Here is a 25,227-nt window from a genome sequence, read left to right as displayed (position 1 = left end):
GTAACATTTATCTTTATATATATGTATATGTATTTTATTGCACTTTAGGTTCTGGGGTACATATGCAGAACATGCAGGATTTTTGCATAGGTATATACATGGCAATGTGGTTTGCTGCCTCCATGCCCCCATCACCTATATCTGTCATTTCTCCCCATGTTATCCCTCCCCAGCCTCCCTACCCTCTGCTGTCCCTTCCCTATTCCCTACCAACAGACCCCAGTGTGCGATGCTCCCCTCCCTGTGTCCATGTGTTCTCATTGTTCAGCACCCGCCTATGAGTGAGGACATGCGGTGTTTGATTTTCTGTTCTTGTGTCAGTTTGCTGAGAATGATGGTTTCCAGATTCATCCATGTCCCTACAAAGGACACAAACTGATTGTTTTTGATGGCTGCGTTGTATTCCATGGTGTACATGTGCCACATTTTCTTTGTCCAGTCTATCATTGATGGACATTTGGGTTGGTTCCAGGTGTTTGCTATTGTAAACAGTGCCGCAGCGAACATACGTTTACATGTGTCTTTATAATAGAACGATTTATAATCCTTTGGATATATACCCAGTAATGGAATTGCTAAGTCAAATGGAATTTCTATTTCTAGACCCTTGAGGAATCGCCACATTGGCTCACATGTGTTTTGGAAGATGGGTATGAGGATATTCACTGCAGGATTGTTTATAATAATAATAAATCAATGTAAGTGTTCATAAATGGAGAGATGAAAATATAAATTGTGGTTCTTTGTATAGCGGAATATTATGGGGCAATGGAGAAATGAATAAATTTGATCAAATACACTTGATTCAGCATATACTACATCTTGACACTATAACGTTCAAAAATGCAGTTTTAAACTCTTTGTTTTTGTTTAGTGATAAAAGCATATTGGTATGAATACAGTTTGAAAAGGGATACATCACATAATGATATGGCGATAGATCATTCGGTATATGAAGTGGAATTTCAAGTGATCTTATTGCTAATTTATTAAACTTTTGAGGAGGCACTTTAAATATTGAATATTTGACTTTTCCTGGCATAGGTAATTAGCGACTGTTTTCTATTTAAGGTACAAAATAAGTCCAGCAATAATTGACATTGGCTATGTAATCAAATCTTTTCACTTTTTATCTCTCATATCTGTCACCTCATTGTGATATAATCTGACAATTTATGTAGGGAATTATTTTTTAAGAGAATACCTTTTGATGGGATAGTAACTAAATGTGGTTGTATTCTAGGATGTTAAGGTAAAGTAAGATTAATATTGTTCTATGGGTCCTTTATTAATGTCTTTTGTTAGGAGTGCAGGCTGTTTGTAGAAAACCTGAAATACGTAAGTGCACACATGACACTCAACAACACACATACATTGTACTCAGTGTCAGTTGCTTGCAACTCAATTATGGACCTTTTTGGGGAAAAAATACAGAATTTCTAAACCTTCATTTTAAGTGAGGCTTGAGGGCTTTTATTGTCTTTCAATATACCTTTGATGACTTATTTCAAGAAGGCTTTTTATTTTTCTGGTTTTAACTGTTTTCCATTATATTTATTGGATTAACCTGTTTATTAAATAAAATATGTTTTCATACTGAAATGAATACTACTTGCTTGCTTAGCCGTGTAGTTGTAGGCCAGAGTATTTGACATTCTGGAATAGATTTACTTAGCTTAAAAATATTCCTATTTTAGCTTAAAAATATTCCTAATCATACTATAACTACTTTGAAACACATATCACAAGGTTAGCCTCTTGGGTTCATACCATGAGCTGTAATTATGATATTAGTCACTTCATGGGATGTTTTAAGTTTTATTTTAGAATTTTTATGAAGGCGAAGCTTTAAAGAAAATCTTATCATTTCAACCACAGAAGCAATGGAACGCACACTCCCCCCCCCTCACTCTCGCTCTTCCCCCTTATCATGAGGAATTGGCTTGCACAGTTCATGCTGACTAGTCCAGAATCCACAAAGCAAGAGGTAAGGAAGGAAGATTTAGAGGGCACAGTCGTAAACCCAGTTGGTGTTTAGAATATCTGAGTTTAGAGAAGATCAAAGCTGTCTTATAACTGAATAAGTCAGGTTAACCCAGGATAATTTCCCTGTTAATTAACTTAAATTCAACTGATTACTGATCTTATATCTGCCAATTTCTCACAGCAGTATCTAGATTCGTTTTTTTGCTTTTGTTTTTGATTTTTGAGACAGTCTCTCGCTCTTTTGCTCAGGCTGGAGTGCAGTGGCTTAATCTCGGTTCACTGCAACCTCTGCCTCCCAGGTTCAAGTAATTCTCCTGCCTCAGCCTCCAAAGTAACTGGGATTATAGGCATGCGCTACCACATCTGGATTAGATTCGTTTTTGATTGAGTAGCTGGGAGAAAGAATGTGTATGCTACTAAATGGCCACTGTCTCCCATTTATAGTCCACCTCTTGAAAAAATATACCTTGGAGACCATCCCAACTGGAAACATAAAAGAAATGAAATTCTGGAAACACTAGTTTAGCCTAGCTAAGCTGACCTACCACAAAGCAATCACATTAGATAACTTTTTTTCCTAAATAGTATCTCCCTTTATTTTGTTTATTAATAATAAAGGATACTTTCATTGATGAGTGAGGGATGTGAATTTAGGTGTTATTAGATGATGCACAGCTATTTCTGGAAATTTAAGGTCAGTCCTGGTAACCTGGCCTTTTTTGGCTTATATTTAGCTTTTGTTTACTAAATGGGTTTACCTGCCCCTGCCGTACGTGTTCTTTGGTTTCTTCCCTGGCACCAATTATATGTGTTTAGTGTACAAAATCGTTTTAATAGTTAATGTGAAAGAAAATGGTAATTCAGAAGGTTTCTGCTAAAGTAAGATTTTAATTTATTAGAATTTGTGTAATGCAGAGAGATGTCTGATTCTTATCTTAAATGAAAAAAAGCTATAGAAGCTGGCTAGGGAAACCTTGTTTTCCACGAAAAACTCACATCAACTGAAGATAGTTGAATTCATTTCTTTTTTTTGTATCCAACAGACTTTTAAAAATTTTCTTTGTGGTAGGCTGTGTGCTAAGTGTTTGAATATCCAGTCAGATATAAGATGCAATGCCTACCCTTTTGTAGTCAGGATGGACAGATATAAATTTTAACTAGAAGAGGCTGAGATAAGCAAAGTTGGAAATCATATGTTTTACATAGATACTGTTTTTTGTTGGTCACGTGTTCTTAGTTTTTTCCAGTAATGGATATAATTGAAAGAGAGACAGACTCATTTCTAGTCATTCAGGTTTCTTGCATATAATTTTCAAAATTATTAAAAACCTGATGAACGTTTTAAGGAAGAGTATTTTGTAACCTTTTTGTGAAAAAGGCTTTATTTTGGCTCTTGATATTAAATAAGAATATATTTCACTGATGGGCAAGAGATAATAAATTTAGGTGTTATTAACTGTTGTCATTAAGGTCAAATTTTGTACATGTAAATAAATTGTTTGCAGTTTATGATCTGCAGACATTGAGGTTGAAGTTTCATTTATACTGTAGTAGATTGTAGTAGCTACTCTTTCAGCATGGTTTGCAAAGAAAATCAATCTAATTCAGTTTATAAATTTTACTTTTCCATAGACTGTCAATTTTGTATTTTGACAAGAATAACTGTGAGGTAAGCCTAGGAAGAAATGTAACAATTCTGCATTTGCTACTCTCTCAAAATGTAAATGGGTATTTAGAGTTTCATACCTTATATGGCTACATGAATTTATTATCTTTTTAGAGTAGCATAGCAATAAAAGTAGTCATTAGGCTTTCTGTTCAGTATGAGGATCTTTTGGTATGTGCTCTGGTTTATTAATAAAAGTAGAAAGCTGAACTAGAGAGTTGATATTCATTGAACATGATAGATCATCTCTCTCCCCAATCAGATTCTTTTCATTTTATTGAATAAACACCTGAGTATGAAGGGTATTTCAGGAAGTGCTGGGCACGAATCCTAACCTTAAGTAGCACATAGTACTATGAAATGAAAAGATAAGATATATAGCCATACAGAGTTCCTTGTAAAAATATGTCATTAATAAGAACACATGAGCAGGACTGTTAGCGAAATTCAGGACAAAAGAGCTCTGAAGACAGCTTGACAAAAGGGGACCTCAGGGATCATGGCACATTTCCTGTGGGCCTTAGAAAGAATGAATGTCATGATACTTGCATGTGGCACAGTGGTAATGGAGATGAAATAAGGAATCAGATTTGAGTTCAGGTTCTGGACCTTTTACTTATTAATTGAAGGACTTAAGTTAGTTTCACTGTCAAAATTTTCACATCTGTAAAATAAGTTGATATCCACCATTCAGGGTTACTAGATATTAAAGGTACTATTTTTAGTATTATTTAATACTTACTGTTTTAGAATATAGGCAGTTAGTGGATCCTGAGGTATCTATGGTCATTTTCAAAAAGATGTTTTCTCTAATTATAATGATTGTGATTAACATTTAAATTAACCCTTGCTCTCAAAATTAACCACAGTAATTATTAATGATAGCTTACTTTTTAATCATTACAGGGATTTTTATATGGTTGTTATAATGTTTTAATACCTCAGAAAATGTTTTCCATTGCATTCACGTTTTAGTGTTGTGGTGAATAGCATGTTACATCTGTTTTGTAATTAAGGCGAAGCGAGCCAAAGATATTCTGGAAGAGTAAACTTACTTTTTGTCCTAGGAAATATGTCTTTAATGACTAGTAGACAAGTAACCCACCCTTTGAAAATACTTTCTTGTCACCAGTGAAACATATTTTAGAGCTGTTAGCAAAGACTGGAGCAAATAATAAATTTTTTATTATATAGTTACATGGGTTGATAATAGGGAGAGGAATTGAAGAATTTGAGTTTAGTTCCATATCTCTGAAACATGAACATACATGAAATGATTTCTAATGAAGGAAACAAAACATGGATTCTCTGAACTTTTATTTTGTATTCCTCTGAGAGATTACTCTTTTGTTGGCTGATGTAGTTGAATCCTGAAGTATTTACAGTAAAGTATAAAATAATAAAATGGTTAACATTTAACAAGCTAATCATTATAACACTGGATAATGTATAGAATATATAAAACGTGGCATTTAGTAGTGGTAAAAAAAATCATATATTTAACAGTCTAAGTTTTAGAAAGAAGTCAGGAATTTTTTTAAAATAGTGTTTGGGGAAATTATAAATGTTGGCTGTGTAATTGTCTTTCATGAAGGAAGACGTTTATTTCTATTTCTACCTGTTTTAAAAGCTAGAATTAAAAAAAAGGTGGTACAAGATTGTTCTAAAAATGATCCTATGTTAGCTTGACTTCCATCTATTAGCTATAAGGCTTTGTAGTGGTGCTGTTAGCTGGGTTTATGTTGACCTATGTCCAAGTCATGCTGGCAACATTGTTGAAGAATGATTTTTTTTTTTAATGCTTTCAAGTTATTAACATATTTGAATGTATAAGTCTTACCTAAAGCAAGTGAAAATAATTCAGTACCTTCAAGAAAATGGAAAAATTGGCATTATTTAACATATTATGCTGCATTAACTATCACTTTCTATGGTTATGTTGCACTTATCAAATTATGATAAAAGGTTACAAGAAAGATATCATTTTTTATAGTTATTTTGTTAGCCAAATTTCAATAAAAGATTGGAAGGAAACTCTAGGATTATTATGGGTTTTGGGTGACAGAGGTGGTGTAAGTATAGGAAAAATGTATACCTAGAGGACCTAAAGTCACCTAGTTTTTCTGATGATGTGGAATTACCCTTGCATTTTTTTCTGCTGAGAAGAATGGGTGTGTCAAATATATGTTAACACTTTGGAATTTAAAGAAAGAACTCCAGTTAACACACTAAGCATTTGCACCATCTAGTATTATATTTTTCATCTGCATCAGACATTATGTCATCTAAATTATCAACCAGTGAGTATAGAGGCATGCTCTTCTTAGTAGCTATACCCGCTGCCACCTGACTGTGCACAAGGAAAAGCTCTGTAGAGCTTTTACAGAATACCGTGCTTTGGATCCAGCTCTTTGAAAATCACTGGAATGTGTTGTAGGTACCTGTCTATATATTTTTCAGTTGAAATTAGAAGGATAATCTCTCAGATATTTAAATGTGTTAAACTTTAAATGTAACAAATATTTTATATATATATATATATATATATATATACACACTATTAACATTGTGTTTGATTTGCTGTTATTACTCTAATAATTCTAGAACTTTCAAAGGTTGAAAGTCATTACCAAGAAAAGATTATGACATCCCAAATAATTTGGGGCAGGCATTTTATTTTGAGACAGAGTCTTGCTTTGTCCCCCAGGCTGGAGTGCAGTGGCACGATATCGGCTGACTACAACCTCCGCCTCCCGGGTTCAAGCAATTCTCCTGCCGCACCCTCCCGGGTAGCTGGGGTCTCAGGCCCACTCCACCACAACCAGCTAATTTTTGTGCTTTTAGTAGAGACAGGGTTTCACCATGTTGGCCAGGCTGGTCTCGAACTTTTTACCTCAAGTTATCTGCCTGCCTCAGCAGATCACTTGTGCTGGGATTACAGGTGTGAGCCACCATGCTGGACCTATATTTTTTAACCCAGAGGGATCATTGATTAATTGCAAATTTATTTTTTACTGTAGCTTTGATTTTGAGGCTTCTTAATTGAGGAAAGGGGATGTGCTTATACTTACGTTAACATAATGACAGAAACGATGTCCTGCAGTGGAATTAAGGGAAATCTCTGTTAGCTGAAAAGCCATCTTTTAAGGTAGACGTAGGAAGGGAACAGGGATAGAAGGAGTTACATAGTAAAGGTCTTAAGTGTTGTGAGCTAGTCACTGTCTTCAACATCCTTTCTTTAAGCCTTGCAACTTTGTAACCTTTACAGATGAGAAAATAAGATTTCAAAAAGTAGTTAACATTTTGTCATATAACCTTGATCAGTCAGCCCTGATAATGTGCTTTCATATAACACAGTGAACTTTGGTGTCACTCCCTCAATCGCAAATAAATAGTTGCTAGTCTGTAGGCTCCTTGAGAGCTTGCATGTCTGTTTTCATTTGCCTGTCATAAACCTTGTTCACTCACAGGGTCTAGTAGAAACTCAATTATTACTAAATAAATAAATAAATATATGAATGAGTTACTCAAGATTACAGGGGCACTGGTTATCAGTCAGCAAAGATTACTGCATAAGGCCTTAGCACTGTGATAAGACCCATGGAATTATAAATTATATGCCTATTCCCTTGCCAAGAATCTCAAAGTTTATGCCAACATAGCTCTTTCATACCCACATAAATACATATTTCTGGACATTGTCATAAGTTAGAGTCATTATTCTATACAGTTGTGTTTTTGTCACTGCTTTCACTGATGTGTTCACGATTACATGGAGACAGCTGTAAATTAATATTTGGGCAATATGAACACTACAGATATGCACAGTGCCAATAGGTGGAATAGGGCATCGAAGCCTACCAACTACAAATAATGGAACTGCTATTAATCTTCTATCTTAACATTCTAAGGACGAAACACCTTCTATAACATAGTAAACTATGTGCTGTTGCTCTCTTACATTTTGGAAATCCTAATATATAACGTTAGGCTGTGATCTTTTGCTTGAGGAGGAAGTAAGGCAGAGACTGTATGTGGATCCTTCAGCATAATTCTTACTTTGCTTGTGGTTGTGGATCATGGGACTCTGGTTCAATTCAGTTTTGTGTTTTTTCATTTTAATTTCAAAGAAGGCAAGTAAAATAATCAGTATTGCCTGATTGAGTTTTTTAAATGAATCTTGAATTTTTCAGGTATTTTCCCTAACTGATGTAGGAAAATACACATGTAGAATGCATGAGAAAGCACTGTATGGCTTAGGAACTTAGTAATCATTTAACCAGTATATTTTATGTTACCTGCTATTTTCAGTTTATAATCTAGAAATTTAATAACAAATGTTTCTTAAGTGCTTACTATATGCAAAAATTCTGATGCGTATTTTAGGGAAGTCGTTTCTAATACAAAAAGACAGTTTAGCATGTGTTGAATAAATGCTTACAGAAACCATGGATTCTGTAGTTCTATTTAAATGAATTTGTAGTATGTTAATTATGATAGTATGCATGTATGTTGAAAAACTAATATATTTGTATTTGACATTTTATTTGTAGAATTCAGAGCTACTTTGTTTATACATATATGAGACAAATACAGAAATGAATATTTCTAAAACTGATGAAAATATTGTAAAAGAAGTGCAGGTTCAGATCTGTGCAGGGCAGAAGAAAAATAGCTACTGGTTGTGTACTAAACTTATTTTAAATGGCTTGTGAATAATATAGAAAATTAAAAGGAGCAGTCTTTGCTTTCTAGAGCTTACTATTATGTACACTGGAATATTAAAGTACAATGTTAAGTATTTTAGAGCCATAAAGTTCAATGGAAGCATAGTGCGGCGGTTAGGGGAAATGAACTCAGAGTAGAGTAATGGGAAAACAGGTAAGGAATAGGTAGTGTTTGAACTCATTCTTCAATTTCATTAAGTTTTATAAATTCCCTTTATTATTCTTCTTCCATTTTGTGTACTGCTTGTGGCATAATAGTAGTCACAATTTATCCAACTTTCCAGGATACTGTAAACATCCTCCTTAATGCAGCATTTCATATCCAAACCCTTCATGGAGGGCAGTTTAATGCTTTGATCAGCTGAGCTCTCTTCCAGTCTAAAACCCCAAAGATTACAGTTGTGTCTTTATTAAGCTGCTTTTTCCTAAAAATTGTAACTAAACATGAATTCATATTTTTATGTAATGGTTGATACATTTTTCTTGACTAAGTTGATTAAAAATAAATTACTTTAAGCTAGTACTTTTTATTCTGAAAGTACATTTCCAATTTTATTTTTCTAAATTATAACCGCTAGTCATTTCATTTTATTTGTTGTTCAGTCATCTTTTCCCAATATTTCTCTTTATGTACTTTCCTACAATCATCTCTTCTAGATTCCAGCCTGTCCATACCATAGTTGCATTATGGTAACATTAATTGCAGAGCTCTTAGATGATGGGTACTCTATGTGCTATCCAAACCCTAATACAGTTCAAATTCATCATAGCTCTATGATGTAAATACTATCTCTCTTTTGTAGATGAGGAAACCGAGGGATAGATAAGTTCAAGCATTTTGCCTAACACTAAATGGCTATTAAATGTGTAGTAAGTATGGTATCCTAAATTCCTTAGCGCATCAGAAAAATGAATATTAAACATTCATATTTTTAAAAATCCTATAAAACAGTTGTTTTGTTTTGAATCTCTGTGGGGTTTATACCTAAATAGATTCTCTCTGAAAAATGGAGCTTTTGCACAGTGAACCGTGTACTGCCACTCATTCTCATTAAAACTTAACATCAGTACGTAAACCTGTTAATGACCTTTGCTTGAGATAGGCTATATCTGGATTTTTCAAAATAATCATCTTGTTCCTTGTTACTGTCTTCAATGAAATAATTGTAATCTTGATTGTTGGCTTTTAAATACTGTATTTACCCTTTTTTCTTAATAAGCAGTTGTCTGGTCTTTAAAGGCAGACCTGTCATCTGAAGTCAGTTTGAGTGCATTGAGTCAGATTTTTGCCCATCAGTTTATCTCATTTTTAAATGAGAAATAATTGATTATTATAATGCCCACCTCTAAGATTATTAAAAGGATTAAGTTGTTTTATGAATATCAGGTCCTGAGTATAAAGCCCTATATGTTATTTTTTGTTTTAGTCAATGTTGATTGCACTGACTTTATTTTTGTCTCATGCTGTGCTCTAGTAAATACTGAATAGTTAAGGAGTACTTATTAAAAAGCCTGTGCTAAAGGATATGGAGATGAGTCTGATTCCATACTCCTTGAAACATTTTAGGAATCATACATATCAGACTGATTATGTCAAAAGAAAAAGCAGGAACTCAGAAAACATCCTGTCGGGGAGGACCCGGAAGGGAAGGGGTAAATTTTATTGAGAGATGATTATTGAAACTGGGATTTTTAATGCTTTAGAAAGGAAAATAAGTATAGGTAGAAATGTTAGTCTTTTATTTACATATTTTTCCCTTGGTGTACTATCAGTAAGTAAACATTCCAATTGGATATTTTAAAACATGACATTCTAAAACAATTGCTCATTTTTCTATGCCTTTACTTACCTTGTGTCTTCTAGATGATGGCAAGAACAAGACCTAGTGTACAAAATCTCACATATGAATTAGTGAAAGGATTCTTCTGATGCTGTGAGGAAATATTTTGTGCTTCCATGGGCAATAACTAATTTTATATGGGTGCTGGTTAGCACTAGGAACTCAGCCCAAAGTTTCTATTATGAGAGGATTTCTCAACAATCCATACTGCTATCACTATTTTTGTTAAACATTGGCCAGCTTTCAAATTGTTGGGAAATACATTTTAAATCACTTCATTACTTCCGTCTTTTTATGGGAAACTTTTTGTACATATTTAATTCACTCTTCTGAGCCTTAACTATGTTTCATCAAGATCATTTTCAACTTTTCAATCGATCTTGTTCAGAATTGTTTCTTCATGCTAGAAGTAGCTCATATCTAAAGAAATCTCACTCATTTTGGTCATCATGGGGCCAGAACAGTATTATTTGGCTAGTACTGGGGTTACATAAATTCAGTTTAGATATAAAGTAATTAATGGCTAAATTTGTGGAATTAATGTATGAAAATGGGAAGGAATATACCTTATACCTGGCAGACTCTAAGTATTGTGTCCGTAGAAGCTAGATGTTATAGTCCTGTTGTTTTTAACTTTGAAATTTTTGTCATAAAACAATAAAGGTTACTTGAATTGAGCAACTTGTTCCATTGTGCTTAATTTAATAAGTATTTGTTGAATGCCTGGTGCCTATAAAGGCTTTCTTAGATGATGGTTTCAATGGACTGAATATAAAATTATCCTAATTTTCATATTTTATTAAAAATAATTTACTTTGAAAATGTAATTTTTGTTGGACTCATGTTCAGGTTTTAAAAAGTCTTTTGAGGTCTGCTTTTATAACTGAGTCAGTGAGGAATTAAATTCTGTGAAATCTATTTTATGCCCAGTTTCTCAACAAACGTTTCTTAAACTAACTTAAGATTATATGTACAACTGGAGATGGTAATATGTCTAAGCTTTGATATTTAGATTAAAACTTGTATTTTCTCAATAAGCACGTTATTGGAACCTTGGTTTGCATCAGTATGTAACACTTTTCAGTTCTATTTGGAGGGGTTTTGGCGAATGAACTTTCACGTTAAGAGCACAGTAGGAGCAGAAGTCTTGTGCTCATTTGCTTGACTACAGATGCATAATTAAAAGAGCCTGTCAGCAGGAGTGGGACAGTCAGTATGCTCTAATGCTTCATGTTATAGAATCCCTTTGTTGTTCAAACAGATACTGTAATTAGAGCATACTTTTAAACTTCATAGGGCAGTGACTCATCAAGCTTTTTCAAAAATCCAAACAAAGGTAGTTTCTCAGATGTTGAGATTTTTTTTTACTTCGTATTTGTACATTACTGCATACAGTGGCTTCAAAACCAAAATGGAAGTTACTGAAAAGTAGTAAAATTTAGTTACAATGGTGTGAATTAGTCCTAACTTAGTAATAATGTTGGAAACAGTGCATTGTATATTAATATCTGATTTTAGTTTTAACAACCTCACCTATTGGAAACTTTAAAAACTGGAGAAATTTTATGTAAGTGAAACAGCTACAGATTTATCCTTTTTATATATATGTATCATTGTAATTTGATAGGTGAGTCTCTCATTTAGGGAGAAAGCATTTTTGTAGGTACAAGAGATCTGTTATATGAGATGTTTTTCTCCCAGTTCTTGATATTATTCTGGATGTGACTTCAGAAAGAAATTAATTTATGGAGAAAGAATACTTGGCTTGAAGTTAGGAGATAGGACAAATACGGAAAGACAAAACCAATCTACCAAATAATGTCGTCCATCCCTTTGTCTGCCTCCAGAGTCCCCACCAGCTCTAAAATTCTGTGAGGACAAGATGTTCTACACAAAAATATTTAAAAGTAAAAAGGTAAAGTTAAAAATTCTAGAGATTCCACAATTCTGTGTTCTGTTTCTGGGTTTTCACTAATTTATGATGCTGTTTTAAGACAGTTTCTCATGTAGGTGATGTATTGTGCTAGGAATTAGTTGGGTGCATGCTCTAAAGTTGTTCTGGCTAGGTTACTGTCTGACCTGACTAAATCATGTTACATTTTGGTAAGATCTATAGTCCCATGTTCATGTACCTTATGAGGATTGAATGGGGTGATGTATTATATTGCTTAGCATCTTCCTTGGCAAGCAGTAAGTGTTAGATCATGATTTTCATTTTTAAGTTTATTTATCATCACTAAGGCTAATTTATCTCACCGTAGTATACTTGTCAAGAATATAGACCATAATAAAGAATCATTAATAATTGAGACTGTTTGCTCTGCCATGAAGTGTGAATGGATTATACAGTTGCCTAGTATGCTACTAAATTTTAATTTGCTGTATAAAATAAAGCTATTTTCCATTTCTTTGGAACCTCTCTTGTTATTGAACCCTACCTTAAAAGAGTGAAGGTCAGTGGTTTTGAGCTCTGAACATATTTATACATATATTGATTATTTGTAATTTGCCTTTGCTGTCACTTTGCTGTTATATTGAGATAGAACTTTAGTCTTGCAGTTTAAAAAATACTTTGTTGATATTTTCAAGAAAAATCAGCTCCTGGATTTATTGATTTTTTTGAAGGGTTTTTTAATGTCTCTATCTCCTTCATTTCTGCTCTGATCTTAGTTATTTCTTATCTTCTGCTAGGTTTTGAGTTTTTTTGATCTTGCTCCTCAAGCTCTTTCAATTTTGACGATAGGGTGTTGATTTTAGATCTTTCCTTGCTTCTCATGTGGGCATTTATTGCTATGTATTTTCTTCTAGACACTGCTTTAAATGTGTCCCAGAGATTCTGGTATGTTGTGTCTTCGTTCTCGTTAATTTCGAAAAAAACATCTTTATCTCTGCCTTCATTTCGTTGTTTATCCAGTCAACATTCAAGAGCCAGTTGTTCAGTTTCCATGAAGTTGTGCAGTTCTGAGTTAGTTTCTGAGTTCTGAATTCTAACTTGATTGCACTGTAGACTGAGAGACTGTCGTGATTTCCGTTCTTTTGCATTTGCCGAGGAGTGATTTACTTCCAACTGTGTGGTCAGTTTTAGAGTGGGTGTGGTGTGGTGCTGAGAAGAATATGTATTCTGTGGATTCGGGGTGGAGAGTTCTGTAAATGTCTATTAGGTTTGCTTGGTCCAGGTCTGAGTTCAAGTCCTGGATACGCTTGTTGATTTTCTGTCTCGTTAGTCTGTCTAATATTGACAGTGAAGTGTTAAAGTCTCCCACTATGATTGTGTGGGAGTCTAAGTCTCTTTGTAAGTCATTAAGAACTTACTTTACGTATCTGGGTGCTCCTGTATTGTGTGCGTATATATTTAGGATCGTTAGCTCTTCTAGTTGCATTGATCCTTTTACCATTATGTAATGTCCTTTGTCTCTTTTGATCTTTGTTGGTTTAAAGTCTATTTTATCAGAGACTAGGATTGCAACTCCTGCTTTTTTTTGGGGGGGGGGAGCTCTGCATTTACTTGGTAAGTCTTCCTTCATCCCTTTGTTTTGAGCCTATGTGTATCGTCGAATGTGAGATGAGTTTCCTGGATACAGCACACCAATGGGTTTTGACTTTTTATCCAATTTGCCATTCTATGTCTTTTGATTGGGGCATTTAGCCCATTTACATTTAAGGTTAATATTGTTATGTATGAATTTGATTTTGCCGTTTTGATGCTAGCTGGCTTTTTTGCCCATTAGTTGATGCACTTTCTTCATTGTGTCAATGCTTTTCAGAATGGGAAAAAATTTTTGCAATCTTCACATCTGACAAAGGGCTAATATCCAGAATCTACAAAGAACTAAAACAGATTTACAGGAAAGAAAAACAAAGAAACTCATTCGAAAGTGTGCAAAGTGAACAGACACTTTTCAAAAGAAGACATGAGGCCAACCAACATGAAAAACTGCTCATCATCACTGGTCATTAGAGAAATGCAAATCAAAACTGTATTGAGATACCATCTCACACCAGTTAGAATGGTGATCATTAAAAAAATCTGGAGACAACAGATGCTGGAGAGGATGTGGAGAAATAGGAACACACTTTTACATTGTTAGTGGGAATGTAAATTAGTTCAACCATTGTGGAAGATAGTGTGGCGATTCCTCAAGGACCTAGAAATAGAAATTCCATTTGACCCAGCAATCCTATTACTGGGTATATATACAAAGGATTATAAATTGTTCTGTTATAAGGGTACATGCCCACAAATGTTCATTACAGCACTGTTTACAATAGTAAAGACTTGGAACCAACCCAAATGCCCATTGATGATAGATTGGATAGGGAAAATGTGGCACATATTCACCATGGAATACTATGCCGACATCAAAACCGATGAGTTTGTGTCCTTTGTAGGGACATGGATGAACCTGGAAACCATCATTCTCAGCAAACTGACACAAGAACAGAAAATCAAACACCACATGTTCTCAGTCATAGAAGGGTGTTGAACAATGAGAACACATGGTCACAGGGAGGGGGAGCATCACACACTGGGGTCTGTCGGGGGGAACTAGGGGAGGGACAGTGGGGGTGGGGCGTTGAGGAGGGATAACATGGGGAGGATGCCAGATATAGGTGATGGGGAAGAAGACAGCAAACCACATTGCCATGTATGTACATATGCAACCATCCTACATGTTCTTCACATGTACCCCAAAACCTAAAATGCAATAAAATAAAATAGCTTGACCTATCTTGTCTCCTGTTCTTCTGGGACATCAAAGCAAGGTAGCATTGAGATTTTAGAGTAAAAGAAAAGCAGTCTTTGATGGGATGTGAAAACCAGACCGCGTAACCATTATTGTAGAAAATCTGGGAGAATTGAAGAGAGAGGGAGTAAAGTTTGTCATATACACCTGGTAACTAAGGAGAAAGAAAGAAACAGGCCCAGAAACCAAGATATATGAGCAAGGGCAAATATATGAAGGATGATCTAAACAGACACAACAATCATTAGTATAGCAGAGCACTATGGGAAAGCTGCAGCATATTCATGCACAGTTTGATATTTGATTTTAATGATGCTCTTCAATCATAACAGTTCAATTATTTAATTCAGTAAATACTTGTTTAGAGCCAGATATATGTAAAGTCAATGTGTGCATACTGTCAAGAGTATGAAAATTAATGAGATGATTCTGATATTCAACTTGGAGCAAACTTTCTATTAGCTACAAAAAACAGTGAACAGATAACTAAGTACTGTATGACACAGGAAAGGAAGAAATAAAAGTGAATATTAAAGAAGGGTAAAGGAGGCATTCTGGACATAGATGATAACTTCCATAAAGTTATGGGTATCAAAATCCTTGTTTGGTGAATGGCCAATATACACCATGAAGTAAAGTGAATAAACACGACACTTCACATTTGTGTGGATAGACATGAATGGGTGCATGTGCAGCACCCAGTCTATTAAAGCACAAGTAAGCCATGACTGTGTTTCAGAGGTTTCCTACAAAGCCTCAGTTTCTAAAAATCCACGCTTATGCAGAACATTCATTCAGGATGAGTAATAGCTGAGACGTAATTGTGGACAGATTTGGAACAAGGAGGCATGAACCCCAGTTTGAACATACGGATTTCATACTGCTTTGGAGACTGAAGTACACATTTCCAGTTGACAGTTGAATTTGGAATTCTAGAAATCGGGGGACAGTACTGTGCTGGAAAATGTAAATTTGGGAATATATTGATGCAAAACTGTTCTTCTATATTGCTGAAGATTTAGTGGTGCATATATTATGAAACGATACTGTGTTTGGTAACTGTAAAACAGACAGTGGATGGTAATAGTAGTCATGAGCTATTTTTTTCCCACATTAATATTTCAGCAGTTAACCCCTGAAAGATTATTTGAAATATAATTGTAAAAAGAAATGCCTAATAGACTACAGTTTCTGATAGATACACCATTTTTGGTGTGTATCCATGTTGTCATTCTCTCCTCTCTGCTTATTTCAACCTTTTCTTTGTCCTGATTTATTTATTAAAGTAAGAAAATGAAGTGTGTGAATGGATTCTTCTTTATTTGTATGTATGACGGAGTCTTGCTTTGTCACCCAGGCTAGAGTGCAGTGGTGCGATCTCAGCTCATTGCAACCTCCTCCCAGGTTCAAGCAATTCTCTTGCCTCAGCCTCCCGAGTAGCTGGGACTACAGGCACCCACCACCACACCCAGTTAAATTTTTTTTGTATTTTTGGTAGAGTCAGGGTTTCACCGTATTGGCCAGGCTGGTCTTGAGCTCCTGACCTTGTGATCTGGCCACCTTGGCCTCCCATAGTGCTGGGATAACAGGCGTGAGCCAATATTGATATTTTGAGTTTAGAAGTAAGCATCCTATAATTGTATTTACACTTAATTTATAACTAAAAGAAGACCTTTTGGGGTGTATTTTATTGATTTCTCTATAATACTTTTCATTCCCAGGTTGTCTTTATAATCTGCTTAAAAAACAGAATGAGATCACAGGGAGAAATACTATTTGTATTAAATAATTACAACTGAAGGCGTTTAACTCTTTTTGAGCTGGAATGGACTACAGTAGGATAAGCATGGCTTTCGGTAGCATGACCTTAAAGCCTTTTTTGTGTGTGACATTTGATATGGATGAAAGATTTTTCTGGGGCCCGATGTGGAAAATGGTGGTTTGGTCTGTCTCTCTCCACTGCGCCGCCCCCCCCCGCAAACACTGAAAGAGGTGCTTTTAGTGTTTACTCTCAAATTGCTGCATTGGATTGTTCGATTGCTACCTTGTTTTGAAGTGTCCACTTCATTTATTCCTTCTGGTGACAGTTCAGTGGGTCCTTTTCAGCTGGAAGCTCAGATCCCCTCAGTTTTGTGTAAAATGTATAACATTGATGATTTTTCTCCCTCTGCTTTCTGTTTCTTTATATTGGTGATTGGACATCTGTCATTTCAGTTTCTGAATTTCTTAGAAGTCCTCTAATATTTATACAGTATGTACCATTTTTTATCTCTATCTTCTACTTCGTGGTTCCTCAGTTTTTCTTCCAATCTTCTATCAAGTTTTTTATCTTTGCTCTCATAGTTTTAGTTTCAGGAGTTTCTATTTGTATTCAGAATTTTTAAATACAGCATTATTTTCTTGTTTCAGCATTGCAGTGTCTTAACTCTCTGAAGTGTCAGTCGTTCAAGTCTCCTGCCCCCAAGATGTGGGCCTGGGTTCCCTCTCCTTGCATGTGGAATAGGGGAGATGGCTGGACAGCCCAGCCATCAGTTTGGAAGTTATCCTGTCAACTGTTCTGATGCAGTTTCAGAAAGTGTTTTACTTCCTTTTGGAATCAATTTCTGGTCTATTGCTGGGAATTAGGGAGTGCTTAATAGCTAGTCATTTGTGGACAGGGGATATGGGGATTGAAATGCTTTTCAGTGAGAGTTCATCTAGTCCAGCAATCTCAGCCCCACCCTCACCTCCATTTCCACTGCTGCCCATTTCCTCAGTATTTTTTGTGGGGGGCAGGGATTGCAAGGAACTCAGTTTCTGTCTTAACTAGAGTCTACTAAATTTTAAGTTAGCCATCTGCTTTCTAGATTCTTAATTTTTAAATGGTTTCCTTTCCCATTTTCTTATTTCTTAAGAGTTTGTACATTTTATTAATTTATAGTAGACACAGGGTCTTGCTATGTTTCCCAGACTGGCCTTGAACTCCTGGGCTCAAGCAGTCCTCCCGCCTCGGCCTCCCAAAATGCTGAGATTACAAGGCATGAGCCACTGTGCTTGGCCAAGTTTGTACATTTTAAACTCTACAGTGTTGTAGAAGAATTTTTGGCGGGAGTCTAAGTACATGGTTTCATTAATTCTCCACCCTTGAAAGTTTTTGCTCTTTAAATCATTTTTAAAAGTGTAAGCCAAAATACTGATTTTGAAGCAAACAGGGTAGGTGTAACTTTCTCTCATTTTTATATTTTAAAGTATCATATAAGTTGTTGAACTAAGAAAAGTGTGCATTGGCCAAGGTGTTTTACACCTTAAAAATTTATTCCTTCATTAAAGCAAAATGACAAATTATACTGCAGCTTTGTTTCTATCATGCACCTAATTATTTCCTTTTTAAATTCTCTGGTTTTTCTCCATGTATAAGGCTTCTGTGGCAAGTCACAATTTTAGTTTTTATTCCTAAGCTTTTCTCAAATATATTATAAATGTTCCACAGTTTTCATTATATTAGTTTCTATATGCATTAGTGTTTAACACACACACACACACACACACACACACACACACACACACACACAGAGCTTTAAATGTCTGTCTGTAATATCTCTGTCACTTCTAGATAGATTTGGGTTGATTGATTTTTTTGATTGATTTTTGAGGGGGTGGTCTCGTGTTGCATTTTTCTTTTTTACATGCACATTAATTTCTAATTGTATGCCAGACTTTCACCTTGTTGGATGGATATTTTTATATTCCTGTAAATATATTTGACACAGTTAAGTTAGTTGAAAATAATTTGAGGCATTTGGTCTTTCTTTTAAAATGTATTTAGTTTGTACTGGAACAGTGCTCAGACTAGGTTTAGTTATTTCCTACCACTGAGGCAAGACCTTTCTGTGTACCTTACCCACTGGGAAACATTCAAGGCTTTCAATCTGGTTCTTTTCCAGAGCCAGGCACTTTGACCTGGAATCGTTTTGGGCGGTTTCTTCCCTGGCCTCTGGAATTTCCTCTCAAGTATGCAGTGATCAGTGTTCAGCTGAATAGTTGAGTGGCAGCTCTTGCAGGACTCTTTTGAGCTCTGGCTGCCTCAGTTTCCCTGGATTCTTTCTTAGTGTCTTCATGTCAGGGAGTTGCCTGGAGACCCTCAAGCCAGTGAGTGGGGACAGTCATAGGCTTACCTCGGGTTTTCCCATCTCTTTGTGTCGTTTGTCCTTAGTTGTCTGATATCCACTGGCTTGAAACTTGTTTTTATGTTCTGCCTGTTTTTTGGTTGTTTCAGCAGGAGGGTAAATCTGGTTCCTGTTACTATATCTTGCCTGGAAGCAGAAATCCCTCATACCTATGCGTTGAGGCAAATAAGTGCATTTTCAGGCCCACCAAATAAAACCAGACCAGCAGCTTTTTTGTAGGTCTCCAAAAAATAAATAAATAAATAAAAATACTAATTTTGGTGGGAAAATATTTTTAGCATTCTTTAACATAGCAATTGAAATCTGGATAACAATTTTTCTTGGCACAGTAGAGATATTTATACACATTTTATTCCTTGCCATACAGATAACCCTGAGGTTCCCATTTTCTTGATTCATTGACTCCTTAGTTTCCCATTTAGTTTGCAGGGTGTACCCTAGTCAAAAAGAAATATTTCATAGTTCTGTTTATTAAATATGTACAAACAACTTAATTCCAATTAAAAACCATGAATTGAAATAGACTATGCTTTTATTTTATTTGTAAATAACTATGTTATTTATTAATGGCATTTGTGTTTCCTTGGGTGCTGTTCAAATTCTCCAAAGTTTTCAATCAGATTGTATACTGCCACCCTCTTTTATTGTTCCACATTGATTTTTGTATGGACTTGATTTTTATTACAGCAATCACTAAAAACGTTGCTTTGTAAAGATATGACATCAAGAAGAATGTAATGTGATCTTATGTTGAAACAGTCAGATATTCTGAGCTAGTGGTTCACATAGTGTTGGACAGATGGTACCCCTGTAAGATACTGTGCTGACTCAGAGCTCACTCTTTGAAAGACATGGATGGCCCAGGATAGGATTGTGTCTGATTTTTTTTCTGTATCCCTTTACAATGTGTGGATGCATTTTCATCCTAAAATATATTAACTAAAAATAAAGCAGAAGACTTTACTCTTAAAATTTATTTTTACTTTTATTGGTTAAGTTCAAACATGTTACTTGTTGCAGAAAGCTGTTTTATTATGCCTGCTTTATTTTCTTTTATAGGAATCTAACAATTAGGTAAATAGTGACTTTTAAAATAAAGGTCCAACAACAGCAGATAATTATTGTCTGTGATACCTTGCTGTGAGACAGGTGCATTTATATATGCTATTTAATACTTCTTATATTCTTATTTTATTTAAAAACACATAATTTTACTGTTCTCTAAAACATAAAACAATTTTGAAGTTATGGCTAACTCTACTTCTTAACCTCCCTGTAACTTGACAAGGTTTTCAACATGGGGATATTCCTTACTAGAAGACATTAAGGAAACGACATATAGATAGTCTCTATGAAATAGTATTTATGGCTTGATATAATTAAAGAGTAGCCTTACAGTTAAAATATGGTCTGATGAGAATATAGTTAAAACTATTTTCATAATTACTCAACACATGAAATACTTAAAACAAATGGCAGTCATCTTACACAACAACATCTATATGCAAAATACCTTTTCTACTGTTGAATACAACCAATGTTATTATAAAAGCAGTTGTAATGAAGTCGAAAGATTACTGAATTAAAGAATGAAATCCTTCTGTTTACTCGTAAGTAAAATGTAGAAATAATGACATGTTTCTCCAAGTGTTTTTCTTGGTGATGTAAGTACAGTATCATATATATGTTTCTTACTGCATAGGAGCACTCTAGGGACTGATCTTTAGCATCTGGTTCCGTGCTTGGTAGACAGTAGGTGCTTAGCAAATACTCGTTGAATTAACTGCTATTTAACCCAGTAGTCTCAAACATTCAATCAAGCGTTGAAGACCCAGAAAAATAATTCAAAGATTTGTAATGCCATCATAGCAAAATAATGCAAACATAGCTGAAATTATTGACAACAGGTTAGTATTACGAAAGATGTACTCTCTCTTTAAAGAGAAAAATGTGTAATCGTGTACTCTAAATTTTTTAGGAGGAGCAAAATAGAGGCAAGCCCAACTGGGAGCATCTAAATGAAGATTTACATGTACTAATCACTGTGGAAGATGCTCAGAACAGAGCAGAAATCAAATTGAAGAGAGCAGTTGAAGAAGTGAAGAAATTATTGGTACCTGCAGTAAGTAATAATTTCTAGACCTTAGTTTTGGCCCCTGTCTTTTTTTGTCAGTTTATTTTAAATTATTGCAATGTGTATAAAGAATAGGTTATCACTTGTTAGAATTTCATTTAAGCATAAAATTTTAAAAAATTTATAACTTTTAAATGTAGTTTAATAGACATAGACATTGCTCAACTACTTGGAAAATTTGTTTATTTTTTGGAAGGATGTGTTAGGGAGGGAGGAGCAAATTCAATGATCTGCGAATTTGCTCTTCAGTAATAGAAGCTAGTCTGTTTTCTCATTTACTACCATAAAATATACCAAAAAGACTATTATAAAAAAGTTAAAATGCATCAAGCATTACACATGAAAATGCTTACATAACATACATGGTGCCTTTCACACAGTCAAGAGAAGTGTAAACAGATGTCAGGATTCAGCAGTAAATCTTAACTATAATACATAGTGCACTGCAGTAATTTCATAGCCGCCTCCTGTTACTATTATGGTGAACTCAAGTGTTGAGAATATTCACTTAAAATGCTTTGTGACTCTCATCATCCCAAGTGAACATTTTGTGTCTTTGGTAAATTGCATTATTTCAGTAAAAGGTGATCTCTCACAGTTCTCGAGTATTTTTTATTATGTTTAGTACAACATTGTAAACCTTGAGTAGTACCAGGGAACCCATGGGAATTCCACTAGTGATGCTGGAAGTGCTTCCAAAAAGCAAAGACAAGTCATGACATTACAAGAAAAAGTCGAATTGTTTCACATGTAGATTGAGGTTCTCTGGTTGTGGTTGCCACCATTTCCAGATAAATGAATTCATTGGCCGGGGCGGGGGGGGGGGCAGGAGAAGTAGAGGAAGTTGGTGAAGACATCTCTATAGCTGTGCCACCAGTTACGAAAACCTTGCACTTTTTGTGAAATACCTTTTTATCACCTGTTGCAGTTGCAGCTTTTATGTGGGTGCAGGATTGATATGAGAAAGGCATAGCTATTGATTCTAATGTGATTTGAGTAAAAGCAAAGTCATTAGATGACAACTTAAAGCAAGAGGAAAGTGAAGGATCTAAAGCTGAAGAAGTTAATGCCAACAACGGATGATTTGATAGTTTAAGAAAAAGATTTGGCTTAAAAAGTCAAGATAAGAGAAACAGCTTCTGCTAACCAAGAGGCAGATGAGTTCTCAGATGCCATTAAGCAAATTATTGAGGAGAAAGTTTATCTGTGTGAATAGGTCTTTAATGCGGATAAAGCCACCCTATTCTGGGGAGGAAATGCCATAAAGGACATTTTTAAGTAAGGAAAAGAAGTGAGCAGCATTTAAGGCAGCAGTAGGCTAACTCTACTGTTTTGTGTAAACGTAAGTCAGGTTTATAATTAGGACTGCCCGTATCTATAAAACTGCTAACCCTGAGTCTTGAAAAGATAAACACCAGCTTTCAGTCTTTCAGTTGTACAGCAAGTTGGCCTGGACAATTAGAACCCTTTTCCTAGTTTAATTCAATCGGTGCTTTGTCCCTGAAGTCAGGAAGTGCTATATCAGTAAGAGGCTGCCTTTTAAAGTTTGTTTGGTTTTTTGGGGGGAATTTTTGTTTGTTTGTTTTGTTTTTGACAATTCCCCTGGCCACTCAGAACCTCATGAATTCAACACTGAAGGTGTCAAAGTGGTGTACTTGCCACTAAACATAACTCTAATTCAGCTTCCAGTTCAGGGGGTCATAGGGACTTTTGAGGCTCATTACACATCGTACTCTATGGAAAGGATTTCTAGGGAAGAGAACCCAAATAGAACATCACGAAAGTCTGGAAGGATGATACCATTGAAGAGCCATTATTACAGAAAAAGCCATGAAAGACATCAAGCTCAAAACAATAAATTCCTAGAAAAATGTGTCCAGTGTTGCACATGACTTCACTGGATTTGGTGCAGAGCCAATCAAGGAAGTCCTGAAAGAGATTTAGATATGGCAAAAAAAAGGTGGTGGGTGAAGTGTTTTAAGATGTGGATCTTGGAGAAGTCTCAAGAGTTCATAGATGCCACACCAGAGGAATTAACAGAAGAGGATTTGGTGGAGATAAATCCTCCTGAAGCAATGCCAGACAATAAGGAGAACATAGAGGAAACAGCACCAGAAAAACAGATGGACATTAGGCAGTCTAGCAGAATGGTTTCGGTTATACAAGACTGCTTTGGATTCTTTGACGGCATGGATGATATGGGCGTTGAAACTAAAGCACACAGTGGAAAAAGGATTGGTATTGTATAGAAATGTTTGTAGATATATAAAAAAGATAAAAGAAGTTACGTATTTCTGTAAACTTAGGTCATTTTCTTTTTAAATTTAATTTTTTTATTTTGTAGACAGAGGATCTCCCTCTGTTGCCCAGGCTGGTCTCAAACTCCTGAGCTCAAGTGATCCTCCTGCCTTTGCCTCCCAAAGTGCTTGAATTACAGGTGTGAGCAACTGCACCCTGCTTTGATAACATTTTCTTTTTTGTAGCATACTTTATTGCAAGAATACAGTATATAATACACAAAATGTGTGTTGATCAACTGTAAGACCTCCATACAACAGTAGGCTATTAGTAGTTACATTTTGGAAGAGTTGAAAGTTACACAAGGAGTTTTGACTGCACACAGTCTGTGTTCCTAACAACCTAGCCCTCCCTTGTTGTTTGAGGATCAACTGGATATTGTTGTTAGTATCTTTTAAATTTTCTATTTAGTCACCTGTAATCTCTTGTCTTGCTTACCATTTTTATTTCTAGTATTTAGCATGGTGCCCAGCACATAGCAATAACATAATAAATTGAAAAGTAAATAATTGAATCTTGTCATAAGGTAAAATAAGTTCCTTCATCTTCACCATAGAAATGCATAAAATAACTGAATTTTCCTGAAGCACCAGGTGATTTGGGTTTTTACTTAAATAGATGTGGGAGATGGAATCCATCATACTTTTGAGAACCCACATCCTGGTTTTTGAATCCCAGCATTGTGACTTTACAGTTTCTCATCTATAAGATTGGAACATGGCCAGGCATGATGGTTCACGCCTTTAATCCCAACACTTTGGTTGGCTGTGATGGGAGATTCGCTTGAGGTCAGGAGCTCAAGACCAGCCTGGGCAACATAAGACCCCTTTATACAAAAAAATTGAAAAATTAGCTGGGCTTGGTGGCATATGCCTGTAGTCCCAGCTACTTGGGAGGCTAACATGGAAGGATTGCTTGAGCCCAAGAAGTTGAGCTATGATAGCACCACTGCACTCCAACCTGGGTGACAGAGCAAGACCCTGTCCCTTGGGGTGGGGGACATATTGGAGCATTATTAAACCCCTATAGTTATTGTGAAGATTAAAAGAGATGATACGTGGAGAATACTTAGAATAATGTCTAGCACATACTTGCTCTATAAAAATGTTTGTTGTTTCTGTATGATGATGTCTAAGTAATACTGTTTTGCAACTGTATTCTTTACAAATGCTGATAAAATGAGTGCATTAATTCAAGTTGGAGAAAATGTACAGAAATAGTAGTTCCTTGCCAACTCATTTTTACTGTTTTTACAGAAGTTGCTTTGACTTCTATAAAAATCCAATATAAGGCTCATTAGTTAATCATTGCCTAAATATTTTCAAAGGCAAGTATTTTCTCTATCTCAAAATTTACCTTTAATAGTGATGTTCATAATTTTGTGTTGTTGACAGTTTGAGTAGCAGATGTTCACTTACCTTGTGGATTAACAGAAATTATAGGTCTTTCAGTTTGGAATTCTCAGCTATACTTTTCTTGTTCCTTCAGTATTCTGTTAGACTTTCTAACTTGTTAACTGTGGCCGCAAAAAAACCCACCAAATTCATCCCCATTGCCTTTACCTTCTTGAAGCCACGCCTATATCAGAACCCCACAACTGGTATTCCTTCTTCTGGGGCCTCTCAAACCCATCCTTGGTTTGCAGTCTATTTTTTTTTTTTTTT

At 35.3% G+C, this 25,227-nt stretch overlaps 1 protein-coding gene across 8 annotated transcripts in view; it reads left to right on the top strand.

Moving 5' to 3' along the window:
* The window catches only part of QKI (QKI, KH domain containing RNA binding), a 170,586-nt gene that overhangs the window by 102,362 nt on the left and 42,997 nt on the right, over positions 1 to 25,227 (top strand). For all 8 annotated transcript variants that reach the window (XM_017537893.2, XM_037741717.1, XM_017537905.2 and 5 more), the window contains exon 4: positions 21,110 to 21,253. In XM_017537893.2, the coding sequence (XP_017393382.1) occupies positions 21,110 to 21,253 (144 nt within the window). The remainder of the gene's footprint in view (positions 1 to 21,109; positions 21,254 to 25,227) is intronic.

This window comes from Cebus imitator, unplaced genomic scaffold, assembly GCF_001604975.1.
Source record: "Cebus imitator isolate Cc_AM_T3 unplaced genomic scaffold, Cebus_imitator-1.0 Scaffold6, whole genome shotgun sequence".
In the NCBI taxonomy this organism is placed as follows: Eukaryota; Metazoa; Chordata; class Mammalia; order Primates; family Cebidae; genus Cebus; species Cebus imitator.
This window is presented reverse-complemented; position numbering and strand designations above follow the sequence as displayed.